Source organism: Protopterus annectens, chromosome 10.part0 (assembly GCF_019279795.1).
Source record: "Protopterus annectens isolate FY-2018-M chromosome 10.part0, PAN1.0, whole genome shotgun sequence".
Taxonomy (NCBI): Eukaryota; Metazoa; Chordata; order Ceratodontiformes; family Protopteridae; genus Protopterus; species Protopterus annectens.
Window position 1 is genome coordinate 1578214160 of NC_056744.1, and position 14136 is coordinate 1578228295.

A 14136-nucleotide genomic window follows, 5' to 3' on the forward strand; every position below is an offset into this window, starting at 1 on the left:
CAATGCAACAAAATAAAAAAACTAATGTCCAAAAATCAGCATGAACAGGCTCAACAGAAGAAGAAATCCCTCACCAGTCTAAACAAACAAATCAGAGATAAGGTTAAGTCCTCAGAAACAAATTATGAAGCAAAAATAGCCTCCCTTGTCAAGGAAGACCACAAAGCATTTTTAACTAAGTCCAAAATCTTAAGGGGAATACCCAGCTAGTGGAGAGACAGATACGTCTCGCAGAGACTACCCCTTCTCTGGAATAAGCTTTCCATTCACATGGAGCAAAGCCCTTCTCTGAACCTCTAAGCGCAACCTAGATCAAGGGATGGATTAATCATAAATTTACTCCTGGGGTGGTGCACATGTACTTCATGGGCAGAGACACCACAGCATAGGCTCATATCTCTGTGAACTTCATTCACCTAGCTATTGAAAATTGGAAACTTGGGTTAAATATGGCTAGGCTTACAAGGGTTCTTGGGCCATTAGGCTAGTAATCGCCTATGAAATACATTTTGTAAATACCAGTCAGCTGGACATAATTAATCAACAAATGTTACCAAGTAAACAAATATATCTTAAAAAAAAAAAATCAAAATATCATCTTTCCAGTTTCATTACCTGTATCCTCTTCAGTGCCATCCCACTCACTTGTGATATGTCCAGTTACACCCTCTCCTCTCTTCTGGTACGACTAACCAAGCCTTGAGTCCTACAACAGTCTCTCCGTTGTCGTAAGCATTTTGGTAATGTCATGCTACGCAATTCATAGTCTCCTCTATCCCGGATTGTGATCACAAAAGGATCATCAAGGATGACCTCTGTATCTGGAATCCATTATTTACCTAGCATCTAATTAGTCTTGACAGCAGCTCTTAGCATTACACATTATTCAGCCTAAGTTTTTCTTGCACACATACTACGCATAGTCTACGGATTCCCACCACCCCATCTATAAATGTACATGTAACCAATGTGCGACAGGACCGCTGAAACAGAAATAAGTCTGTAAATCAATCGCAGACAGATTCATTACTGTAGGAACATAACAAGAAATATCACACTTCCCATCATAAAGTAAACTACTCGCTCTCTTAGAGTCCAGGGATTGAGTTTCTCACAATGAACGTTGCTAAAGTTTACACAACCTACAACTTGAAGCAGCAGGGCTCGAACCATGTGGCTCAAATTAATGAATGCATGTAACAACCTATAGCTCTGATGAAGATGTAGAAATAAATGTAACGTTTTGATAAAAGTACATTCTGCTCACCATAGCAAAGCCGGACAGTAACGCTGACGTCCCACTTGACGCCTTTAACTTGGCCCGGGTCAGGTATAACCGGCGCCAATTCAGTGCTTGAACGAAGGGCTGATTAGCTGCCATCAGCTCCAGGTGTGGATTAAGTTCTGCTACGCGACTCTCGCGACTGGTCTCCAATTGCTCTTCCGGCCCGGTGGGAGTGAGTGGCAAAAAAAAGTCTTGATTTAATGTTCATTCAGGATTTAAAAAACATACTTCGATGTGTATTTCTTGACAGGAGAGTAGGCGGGGCCCGTAACTCCGCCCGAGTGTGTGTGCGTGTGTGTGAGAGCGAGAGAGTGAGGGGGGTACACGCAGTAACCACTTTTTGAAGTAGTTATAAAAGTCATACATTTAACGATTCCCAAATCAGTTTTTCTCCCAGCTCTATTTTCTTACCTCCCCCAAACGACTGCTGTAACATTCATGCGTTTAAATTCTCCGTTATTTCGCAAAGCATGCTTATTTTGCCTCGCCCCTCGTACGGCGAAATTGAAGTGTATTAACCCACCATCGAGTGCGTGCATGAATGGGCGAGCTCGTCGTGATTGACATGTCGGAGGGCGGGGATTAACAACGGCAATGTGCCGTGATTGACACGCAATGCAAATGTAACGGTAAATCCGTGTCATGTCGGAAAAACAGTAGACAAAGGTGTTGCACGAGCTTTTAATAAGCACAAACACATGCTAATGATGACATATTTAACAGGCACTACATAAAGGTGCTTCTATCATATAATTTATTGTAATCAATCATTTAATTTTTTGTGCTACTACTACCACCACACCAGCCAAAGCACCGTATGTACCCAACATAAATTCTTTAACTCTGCAGTTTTTGAACTTCACATGCAGTAACCTCCTGTAGAGAAGAAAACCTAATAGACGATCCTCAGTAACTGCCACTCAGATGTGTCCTTCAGATTTGCAGCTTGTCATTCACAAAACAAAAAGTTGTACTAGAAATTACTTCCTCAAATTTCTATATGGTGTCCCTAAACTAGAAACTGCCTTTACTTCAGCAAACTCTCACTGTTGTTTAACCACCAGTATCCACCCAAACTGCCAGCCATACCCTGTACTACTTATGTAAGCTTACCTTTCTAATCCCTTGCTTTTTTCCACTGACTGAAGTAGTGGATATCCATTCCGATACTTGAGCTACTTTATTTGCACAGAATAGCTGTATTTCTGTTAATGACTCCACGTGTACACCACTGCACTTAACATAATTAGGTAAGGCACAGCATATTTAGTACCTGTGCCGCAACTGTTTAGTACTGCAATTAGCCTAGCCCACATGGTCAACCATTCTTAACGATTTTGAGAATAGTCCACTTCAGTATAGCATCTCCTTTTACAGCAATTCTAATTATCCTACCCTGCATTAAATTGCTTTCTGTCTAACCCAAGTACAATTACAGCTTGCACTGTCTTCTCCATACCATTATATCACACTTCCTAGATTTTAACATGTATGTACATATTCCCACACAGTAAAGAAAAATACTCTTAATGCCGATTAACTTCACGAAATAAAGAAATTATTTGATTTCACATCAATCGCATCTGCGTTTTTATGTTATACGTATATACGTATAATGTTTTCGGTATTTTCTGTATAATCTGTCTAATCTTTTTATCAGTCTAACTTACCTTGTGTTTTGGTGGCATCTTTCAATCAAACGGTGGATGGTGCAGTCAAAATGGTCACAGGTGGGGTTTGGGCGAGGCTTGCTACTGCGCATCTGGTGGATTAATACACTTCAATATCGCCGTAAACAGTTTGAATTTGTGATAATCGTGGAGGGTTACTGTCAGTCAGCAATGCAGACATCAGAATTCCATACTTTTTGTTCTTCAGAGAATGTGGTTAAATGTGAAATATGTCATTTTATTAACTTTCCAAGTGAAGAATCCGTGGTGGTGGTGCTGCGGTAGCGTTGTCGCCTCACAGTAAGACGCTGTCCGGTTCGATTCTCAGCTAGAGCGTCTTCTGCGTGGAGACATACATGAATGGGCGTACCTTTGTTGAAGGTTGTGCTTCAGGGCTGGCAACTTGGCACGTAAAAATCAACTGCCAGTCATTAGCGGAGCGGAGTTCCGCTGTGGCGACCTCTAACCGGGAAAAGCCGAAAGATGCAACATTAACTTTCCAAGTGAATTAGAGTAGTTTTTAAACTGACCCGGATTTTGGGCCTTTTCCTCATTATTTTCGGTTTTGTTTAAGCATCCAAAGCAAAGACTTTAAGGATTACATGCCTTACTTTTTAAGTAGCAATTTTATTTTCTTTTGCACCAAATACAGATTAGTAACAAAGAATGCAAATTTGGTTACAAATGTAGTAGTACTAATAGCTACCGAACACAGCAACTCTAAATCAAACAACTATTTACAATATCTACATATGTGCTATAGGGTAAGAGTGAGAAAAATTTGAGAGAACAAAACATTTAACTTTGATCTTACTTCATACAATGAAATGAAATATACTTAAGTCTGATATTACTTGAGAGAGATGAGCTGGCTTTGTATAAGAACATTACCCCACCGTGATTTTTGCGCAGGAATGGGAGTGGCCTACACGATTGACAGGGCTGAGTGACAAGCCATGCAGATTATACAGTGACATGGTGAACATCCATTGTGAATATTCATTCTCTGACCGTTTTTTACACAGGCGTCATCCTACTATACGAAATGTAAAACATGCATTAAATAAACTTATCCTCATTTGCTATATTAATAAGTGCACTGTTGAAAGCACCACATGTCCTGGGTGTCTGACTTGCTTTGTCACTTTGCACTTAACTACATACTGTGTTGTAGGTTAAGAAGGGGGAGGCGATGTTGTACTTTACTGGCTCACCTTCAGTTTCATGCAGGAGTGGGCGTGGTCTAGATGATTGACGAGCGAACCTGAATATGAAATAAGGCATGATTGGCATGCTATGCATATTAGCCACGGACACTAATTCAGCTGCTCATATACATTCATTGTATTCTTCATGCTAGGGACTAATATGCATAGCATGGTAATGTCTTAATATACCCTTCCTTTGGGTGAAGATTTAACGTTCTTGTGTCATGCAACATTACACTACTAGGTTGCAGTTAAACTATAATAATGAAAATTTTAAACAAGACAAACAGATGGGAACTAGAGAACTAAGTACACTTACAGCATTACACTACTGGTCAGTATATCCAAGTGGCGGGGGGTGTTGGGGCGCAGCACCCCCACAGGGGTGCAGGGGGCTTGCCCCATGCAAAAGCTAAGGGAAAACATGTAAAAGGACGTAGAAATCGAGTTAAATTATTCACGCCTTTGACGTTCTTTTCTGGCTGGAAAACCACGTAGTGCTGGTTATTCATGAGAACAGCAACACATCAACCAGCTAGCGCGGGGTTTGGGCAGCGCTTGCTACTGCTCATCTGGTGATCCAGTCAAGTAAAATATTGCCAGAAGGGCAGTATGTACGCAGTATCCACAAGTTCCCATTTTGCAGTCCATGCTCATAACCCGTGGACCCCCCCACCTTTCTTTGGTATAATGTTGAGCAGTAATTGCTCCCCCCACTTTTCTTTAAAGATTTTTCTGGAGATAAAGCAACAAGCAATATTCTGAGGCAGTGGGGCAATGAATAAATTCAATAAATGCAATAAAAAAGACCTACCAGAAAGGTCGCCACTCGCACCTTTACAGAATAGGAGTTTTAAGTCTATGTAATAGTTTTTATACATGCAGCATATTATGTATGTGCACCCCTCCCCTTTAAAGAATTGTCTCAGCATAATATTGTAATACTTTTTCATAAATGCAGCATATTCTGTGTTTGAATAGATAAATCTGTTTGGATCAGTATAACATTTGTAAGTACACAGTCTGACAAATTATTTAGTCTAAGATGTAATGAATATATCGAAGCTTTTGATCACTGCAAACTGGAAATCATAGTACCAGCAAATAAGTGAGAAAAGACTTTGTATTGAAATAATTACAATGTTTAGCATACTTATTTTTCTGAGGATGGTTTTTCCATGTTTATTCAAAGTAGTTTTCAAAATAAGCGTCATGCGCAAAGTGCTGGGCGGGGCTTGGGCAGTCCTTGCTACTGCACATCTGGTGGGGTAATGTTCTAATACAAAACCGATGAGCTTTATATAATTCTACCTGACACATAGTTAATACATAAAGGTGTTGTCTTTGTTCATTTAAGGATTACGTACGTCTAAGTTGTAAAACTAAACTTTATCAGCAACCAGCTAAAAAAAGTATTTAGTGCGTTTAGCAGTAATACTGCCCCCTGTCAAATTATCTGCTACTCCCATTTTTTAAAATTGAATGCGAATGTATTTTTTACACACTGATTATAATGTTACCACCAGCTCCTCTTTATGCAGGAAAGTCCTTATTTGGGCAGTTGCACACTGAAAAAAATAATAAATATATATAATAATATAATTCTACTTGGTACCTCTCTGGTAATTGCTTTTTATTGGCTTAAAAAAGAAGTTATGCACTTACCATATTGTTCCAGCTGTGTTGTCAAATCTTCATTTATCCTTGACAGATGGGTTCAGTTCTGATATCAGAACCAACTCGGCCGTTACTACAGCTCACGTCAGCCAAAAACTCTCGAGCTTTATATCTGCCCAGAATCCTTCTCTCTCACATTTCCATATTCTTTCTCATTGCAGAAAGAATATGGAAACATATAAAGGATGTACAGTTATGTACAAGATAGACCAGGAGAAAGCCTTATTTTATTTTATTTTTTATTTGTTTGTTTACCAGGAAAGTCCGACTTGGAACAAAGCCAGTTTTCAGTGGAGGCCCGGGGAGAAACACTCCAGATGTATGTCTTTGTAAGTTTTCTACTGTGCTTGACTAGACAACAGTATAAAAGCATTTAGATCCGATCCACCAAAAATATTTGAGGTCGGGGGATGGAAGTGGGGAGTCAAGGATGAAAGAAGATTTGACAGCACAGATGGAACATTATGGTAAGTGCATAACTTCTTTATCTGATGTTGTCAAACTTCATTCCTTCCTTGACAGATTGGACAGAGTCCCCAGCTACGTAAAATCTTGGGTGAAATCATGGAAGGGCATTCCTGAGCACCATCAAGCCAAAGGACAATCATCTCCTAGAGACCACGTACACTTTGTAATGAGCAATAAAGGTATGGGGAGTAGCCAAGGTAGCTGCTGCACATATGTCGTCCATTGAAGCTCTGGATTGAAAGACAGCTGAAGTAGCTATAGACCTTGTAGAATGTGGTTTGACTGGTTTGGTCAAGGTTAAATTCTTCTTATTATGGAGGATCAAAATGCAGTCTCTCAGCTACTTAGAAAGAGTATTTGAGCTGACCGCCTTGCCTAACTTTGCACTACAGAAAGAAACAAATAATTGACTGGATTGTCTTATGCTTTTGGTCTTGCAAAGATAAACATGTAATTGTCTATGGACGTCTAATAAGTGCAAGGTGTTCTATTCTTAGAGCAGTTAGGGAAGAAAACTGGTAAATTAATGGTCTGGTTAATGTTAGTCTGTGATACAACCTTTGGTAAAAAGAAAGGGTTCATTTGCAAGGATACCCTATTCTTGTGGAAAACAATGTAAGGAGGTTCGGATGATAAAGTCTGAATTTCTGATATCCTTCTGGCAGAGGTAATGACTACCAAAATGAGTGCCTTCCAGGATAAAAACTTCAGGTCACAATCTGCAGAGGGTTCAGAGGGAGACCGTATCACTGGCTGAAGAACTAGATTCAAGTCCCAAGGACGAGTCAGGTTTTTGAATGAGGGCTCTAACAGAAGGTTGCCTCTTAGAAATGATTTACAAAGCCTATGAGAGGCTAAAGAATGTTCATCTAAGCCATTATGAAAATTAGAGAGAGCAGCTAGTTGTATTTTGATAGTGGAAGGAGAAGCTCCATCATTATACAGCGTGGCTAAAAAGTCCAGAACATGTACTATGGAAGCTGAAAAAGGATCTATTTGTTTTCAAAGGCCCAAAAGGTGAACCTCTTTCACTTACTGGTATACAGCTTTTTTGTGGAAGGTTTGTGGGCTGATAAAAGAATGTAGCATACTGGCGAGGAAATATTTGGTTGCCTGGCAGTTTAATGGAGAGTACAGTTGTGTACCTACCATAAATGTAGATGTTTTAGTGTATTCACTGTTGCAGTCATTACTCTTGGGTTATCCTGCTGGCAGGCTACCCGCAGTCGGCCAGAATTCCAAAGTCTAGGTCCGGCATCAATTGCTGTCACCTCTTCCCTGACATCAGTGCGCCAGGGGTATAAAAGATGCAGCCGACGCCATTTTCTTCAGTTTTTCTTGCCCCAGATGTCAGGTGCCCCTAAAATGGTAGGCTAAAAAAATTATGCCAATAATTATGCATGCAATAAAATAAACATTTTCTTCATCTCCAAGCAAATACACCCTTTAGGTTGTATAAGATAGAGAAGTATAGGTAAGTCCCAGCAAAGAAAAAGGGGGATGGTGGGTGGGTAACCTGGACTGCAACAGTGAATACACTCGAACATCTACATTTATGGTAGGTACACAACTGTACTATGTTCATCGTGTTTCACTGTTGCAGTCATTACTCTTGGGTTGAATCCCAAAGCTAAGGTTGGGTGGCTGGGCCTAAATAGGATTAGGAGAGGCTATAAGACCTTGCAGAACTGCAGTGGCAAAGCCTGCTCTGGATTTAGAGTAGAGAGGTAAATGGTAGTGCTTTGTAAAAGTGTGCACTGAACTCCAAGTTGCAGCCTCTAAAATGTCTTTGGTTGGTACTCCTCTGAGAAAGGCTGCTGAAGTGGCTACTACTCTGGTAGACTGAGGCCTAATGGCCTTGGGCACTGATTTGCCATGTTGTGAGTAGCAGAAACGAATGCAGTGGCCAATCCATTTTGAAATAGTCTGTTTTGAGATAGGCTTTCCTTGAGATCCTGCAGCATATGCCACTAAAAGGTGTTCAGTTTTTCTGAAAGCTATAGTTCTGTCCAAGTAAAAGCGTAGTTGTCTATGTATGTCCAAGGAATGCAGAAGTCTCTCACCCTTATTCTGTGGGTTTGGATAAAAGGTAGGCAAATTAATGGTTTGGATAAGGGCCACACTGGACACTACCTTAGGCATAAATGTTGGGTTCGTCCTTAGAGAACCCCTGTCTGGATGGAAAATGATGAAAGATTCCACAGCCATGAGTGCCTGTAACTCTGAAAGTCGTCTTGCAGAGGTTATTGCTAGGAGCAGAGCTGTTTTCCAAGATAAAAACTTTATATCAGCTGTATTGGCTGGCTCAAAAGGTGGCAGTGTGAGTTTTTCCAAGACATAATTGAGGTCCCATGCAGGTATTCGGGCTCTCATTGGAGGTCTTATGTTTTTGGCCCCTCTGAGGTACTGCCTTAGCAATGTATGGGAACAAATAGGAGGTTCCTTATTGTAATGAGCTAAAATGGCAGAGGCATGAATTTTAATTGATGAAAAGGATAAGCCTTTGTCCAGCATCTCAGTTAGGTATTGTAAAATCTGAAGAATATTTGGTACAGATGTGTCAATTCCTTGTGCCTGGTTCCAAGCACAGAATATTTTCCATTTTTCTGCATAACATTTTCTGGTATTGGGCCTCCTGGCCTCCAAAATAACATCCATCACTGCTTTAGAGAGAGGTGTGCTTTGAATGGTTACATTATTAGCCATGCTGCCAGATTTAGGGTCCTGAGTTGGCTGTGCAGAATCTGATTGTTTCGCTGGGTCAGTAAGTGAGGAATTAGAGGCATTGTCCAGGCTGGGCCCTGAGACTAGCTTTTTAGGATTGGACACCAGTGCTGGCGTGGCCAGTCTGGGGCAATCAGAATCATTCTTGGCTTCTCTTGTCTGACCTTTAGGAGTACCTTGGGGAGGAGAGGCAAAGGAGGAAAGGCATATACCGTTAGACTTTTCCAGCTGAATGACAGAGCATCCACTTTCCATGCTTGCTTGTGATAAGTCCTTGTGCAGAATTTCTGTAGTTGGCAGTTGTGAGGGGAGGCAAATAGATCTATTTCTGGGCATCCCCATTCCTTTGTTATCATGCTGAAGACTTGTGGATCCAGTTTCCACTCATGGGGATCTGTAAGGTTTCTGCTTAGTTCATCTGCCAGAGTATTGTTCTTCCCTGGCACGAATTGTGCTTGCAGGTGTACTTGATAAGTCAATGCTGTGTCCCACAAAGTCATTGCTTGTCTGCAGAGGGTGTAGGAATGTGTGCCTCCCTGCTTGTTTATGTACCACATGACTGTAGTATTGTCCTTCCTTATCAGAAGTTGTCCTGGATGGAGTAGATGCATTTGGCTTGTGGACCATGTGCCCTGAATACATTTTCCTGCCATGTGTGCTCCCCAGGCATAATCTGATGCATCTGTTGTTATCGACTGCCTGGCTGTGGGTAGAGTGAATGGCTGTCCCTTGTTGAGGTGACAAGCATGTGCCCACCATCGAAACTCCTGTTGCAGGCAAGGAATGAGGGTAATTAATGCTTCCAGGCTTTGACAATGTTGAGTCCAGACACTTTTTAGGTACTATTGAAGTTTCCTCATATGCAGTCTGGCATATGGAATTAGCAGAATGCAGGATGCCATGAAGCCCAAAGCCTGCAGAATTTTTCTTGCAGATAACTGGGTCTTTGTTGCCAACATTTTGAAGTAAGAAGTTAGTTGCCTTTGTTTATCTGGCATGAGATAAGCCATCTGGGCAGTTGTATTTAAGCTTGCACCCAGGAATATTATCTGTTGAGAGGGTACTAGTTTTGATTTCTTTTCATTTACTGTGTACCCTAGGCAAATTAATAATCTTTTTATGAACGCCAGATGCTTTAGTAGAGTGTCCTTGTTCTCTGCTTGTATAAGGCAGTCATCCAAGTAAGGATAAATTTGAATTCCTCTTTGTCTGCAAAATGAAATTACTGGTGCCAGGCATTTTGTGAAGACCCTGGGCGCAGTAGATAAGCCAAAGGGCAGTGCAGAGAATTGGTAGTGCATTGAGCCAGCTATGAATCTGAGGTATCTTCTGCAAGATTGTCTGATTGGTATATGCAGGTATGCCTCTTTTAGGTCCAAAGTTACAAGCCAAGCCTTCTTGCCCAGCATGGGCAGAAGCTGCTGCAGAGTTAACATTTTGAATTTTGGAATGTCCAGAAATGTGTTTAGAAAAGACAGGTCCAGTATTGGTCTCCAGGCTTTGTCCTTTCTGGGAACCAAGAAGAGTCTTGAGTAAAATCCTTGTCCCTGCTCTTGCTGAGGTACTTGCTGAATGACCCTCATGTGCATAAGGGATGAAACTTGTTTTTGTGCCTCTGCCCATTGATTGTGTGGCAGGTTTGGCATACCTTTTGCCTTTGGCAGGGTGTGAAAGTGGAACCTGTAGCCCTGGGACACTATATTCAATACCCATTTGTCCTGGGTGATCATGTGCCAATTTTGAGAGAAAAGTGCTAGTTTTCCCCATAAGGGGGCTGCAAGAAGATAAGTGCTTGGTGCTGGCAGAGGCAAGTCATTGGGACTGTTTCCTGTATGGCTGTGCTTTGTCTTCTCCACCTTTGGAGGTAGAATCGCCCCACTGTTTAGGCCTGTATGAGCCCTGGGGCTGGGATCTGCCTCTGGGACGTCTGTATCTGCCTCTTTGTGGCCTGTCCGACACTGGAAAGGACCAATTTTTTGTAGGCCAGTTCCTGCTAAATTTTGGTGGCTGAACCTGTAAGAAATCCTTTACTGTTTGCATAGATTTTGCTTTGTCCTCCATTTTCTTCAAAACCTCCTCTGCTTTAACACCAAATAAAGTATCATGCTGTAATGGAGCATCTAATAATTTTGCTTTAACATGTTCAGGCAAATTTTGTTCCTTTAACCAAGCATGCCTCCTAATGACAGAACCCATAACTGCGGCCCTGCAGGAGGCCTCCAGAGAATCAAAACCACATTGCAATGTATGCTTTCCCACTTGTTCAGTTGCATGCAATAAATCCTATATTTCCTTATTTTCTGTACAATCAGAATTAGTCAACATTTTCTGTTTTAACAGTGACATTAAGTATTGCTGATATTTAATCATATGAAATTGACAATTTAAAGCCCTCACAGCCAAAGTAGCAGAAGTGTAAACCTTTTTCCCCCATCTGTCTAGTGCCCTTGAATCCCTGTCAGAAGGGACAGGGTTTTTCGCACTAGTGGCCTTAACCCCTTGGGACCCTGAGAAATAGTTTCTGGTCAGCAGCAGGGCTTTTATAAAGAAATCTATGTGAATCTGGAACCCTGTAGTATCTGTCTGGTTTAACAGGAGCTGGAGGTAAAGAGTCTGGAGAAAGGCCGGACTCTGAAAATACATCATCTACAATGTCTAGCACAGGGGGAATAGCAAGAGGCCTGTGCTGAGGAAGTAAAAGAAAATCTCTAAGCCTTTTATTTGATTCTGAGTAATCTTGGCTCTCCCAGTGGAAGTGCTCCCTCATGGTATGCAGGGTTTCCCCAAAAGAATAATCCTCAGGAGGAGAGGCTGAAGGAGTGGATTCTTCAGCATCAGAATCCTCATAGGGAGGAAGAGAGTATTCCTGTACAGAAGAGGAGTCAGAGGAAATGGAAACCTGATCTGAAGAGTCATAGTTTGTCTCTTGCCTAGGCCTCTTGTCAGGAGGGGGATGGGAACCCCTGATCAAGGTAATAAGGTCTTCGGCCATTTTGAGCATCTGTTTCTTAGGCATGGAAGTCTGTCCTGGAGAATGCTGTACTTGTTTCTTTGTCTTTAAAGCTGCTGTAGTCTTTGCTTTTGAAGCTGAAGTAGACTTTACATATAGCTGTGTAGGTCTGAAAACACCCTCAGAAACCGATGCCTGCTCAGCGGCTCCGGACCCATCTGAGGGAATGATTTCCGAGTGTTCAATACTTTGAGTATCCAGAGGCCTAGCTGGCTCCATGTGGGAGTCATCAGCAGCCTGTGGCTCTGAGGTAGCGGGTGTCAGGGGCTGCGAAAGTGCCTCACTGAGAACCGGCAAACCGGCGACTGGCTTAGCAGAAGCCTCATCGTCAGTTTTGGATCTCGGATGCCTGTCCTCTTTTTTCCTTGCGTTTTTTAGAAATTCCGGTCGTCGGCTGTTCCGACGGCATTATGTAATTGAATTTTTGGCCAAAGTAATGATAAGCAAAATCAAACCGACGCTTAATTGTGTGTTTGTTGAATCTAGCACAAAACCGACAGCTAGCAATGTTATGATCAGGGCCTAGGCAAGGAATACAGTAAGAATGCTAATCCTTATGAGGTATTTGCTTCCCACAAGAAATACAATTGTTAACTTTTTCTGACATCGGTCTGGAGCAAGAAAAAAGTTTCCCCAATGGGGTACTTAGCTTTAATGAAGACTTCGGATCTGAAATTTGTCTGTGAAAATCTCAGGAGTCGGCCGACCAGCACTTGCGCAATGCTTTTGCTTCGGGCACCGCGCAGCAAAAAGACTGAAGAAAATGGCGTTGGCTGCATCTTTTATACCCCTGGAGCACTGACGTCAGGGAAGAGGCGACAGCAACCAACATCAGACCTAGACTTTGGAATTCTGGCCGACTGCGGGTAGCCTGCCAGCAGGATAACCCAAGAGTAATGACTGCAATAGTGAAACACGATGAACATCTGGAGGAACCATGCAGTTAGCTTGAGGTTCAAAATGTTTGGGTGAACAAGACCTTCCTGATGGGACAGGAGATCTGGCACTGGGTCTAGAATCAAGGGCTGTCAAGTCAGGTTAGGCCAAAGAAAGGGGAACCAAATCTGTCAAGGCCAAAAGGGAATGTGGATCACAGTACTCTTCAACCTGTGTGCTTTCTGTAAAAATTTTGAAATTAGAGATTTTGGTGGAAAGGCATATAGCAGATAGCGGGGTCATGCATTTGTTGTTCAGGGGGGATGTGAAAAGATCACAGCAAGGTTGACCCCAAAGGCAGAAAATAATTGTCACCACTTTTAGAGTGAGAGACCACTTGTGAGGCTGAAGGATGCATCTGCTCATCTTGTCCGCAATCATGTTGTAACTCCATGGTATGTGCATTGTTATTAGAAAGCAGTTCAAATAAATTGCCCACTGCCACACTCTGAGTGCTTCTTGACAAAGGCGGTAAGTCTTGGTTCCTCCCTTTTTGTTGATGTACAAAACTACTGACATAGTGTCCATTTGAATTGCAATAGTCTCTTGAGGAAGAGCTGTCTGAAAAGCCTGCAATGCAAGAAGCACCACTCTTATCTCTAGGACATTGGTGTGCAAGTTGGCCTGTATAGGGACCAAGTGCCTTAGACCATCTTGCCCAGATAATGCCCCTCACCCTATCCGGGAGGCGTCCATGGTCACTATGGCTGTGGGCTCTGGAAAAACAAAAGAACGACCTTGAAGAACTTGATGGGAATGCATCCACCAAAGAAGATCTGTTTTGCAACAGCTGGTGATCAGGAATTCTTGTGACAATGAGTAATGAAGTATGGACCACTGGGAAGCTAGTAACGATTGTAGAATTCTCATGTGAAACCTGGCTAGCAGCACCAGAGTTATAGAAGCTGCAATGGATCCTGTGAACTTGTAAGATTAAACATGCTGGAACCTTCTTCCTGAGGGTGAACTTTTGAACCTGAACTACAATTCTCTGATGACATTCTGGGAGAAAAGAGGCTACTGTTGTCTGAGATTCAATACCATCCCTATGAATTCTAATTTTTGTGTTGGAATTAAACATGATTTTTTTTGGTTTACTGTTGTCCCCAGATGGGTACAAGTGTTGAGGGTATAGTCCCTGGCTATTATCAGTTGGTG

General features: G+C 42.0%; 1 protein-coding gene across 4 annotated transcripts in view; it reads right to left on the bottom strand.

Annotated features, from left to right (window-relative positions):
* LOC122813750 (protein orai-2-like) overlaps nt 1-14136 on the bottom strand; it is a 777435-nt gene that overhangs the window by 462103 nt on the left and 301196 nt on the right. The window contains exon 1 of one of the 4 annotated variants that reach the window (XM_044086226.1): nt 1268-1837. The exons of 1 other annotated variant lie outside the window; for it this stretch is intronic. In XM_044086226.1, coding sequence (XP_043942161.1) covers nt 1268-1381 — 114 coding nt within the window. In that variant the 5' untranslated portion in view covers nt 1382-1837. Of the gene's footprint in view, nt 1-615; nt 1198-1267; nt 1838-14136 lie in introns of those variants that run through there. 2 more of the 4 variants (XM_044086229.1, XM_044086227.1) reach the window with 2 other exon arrangements.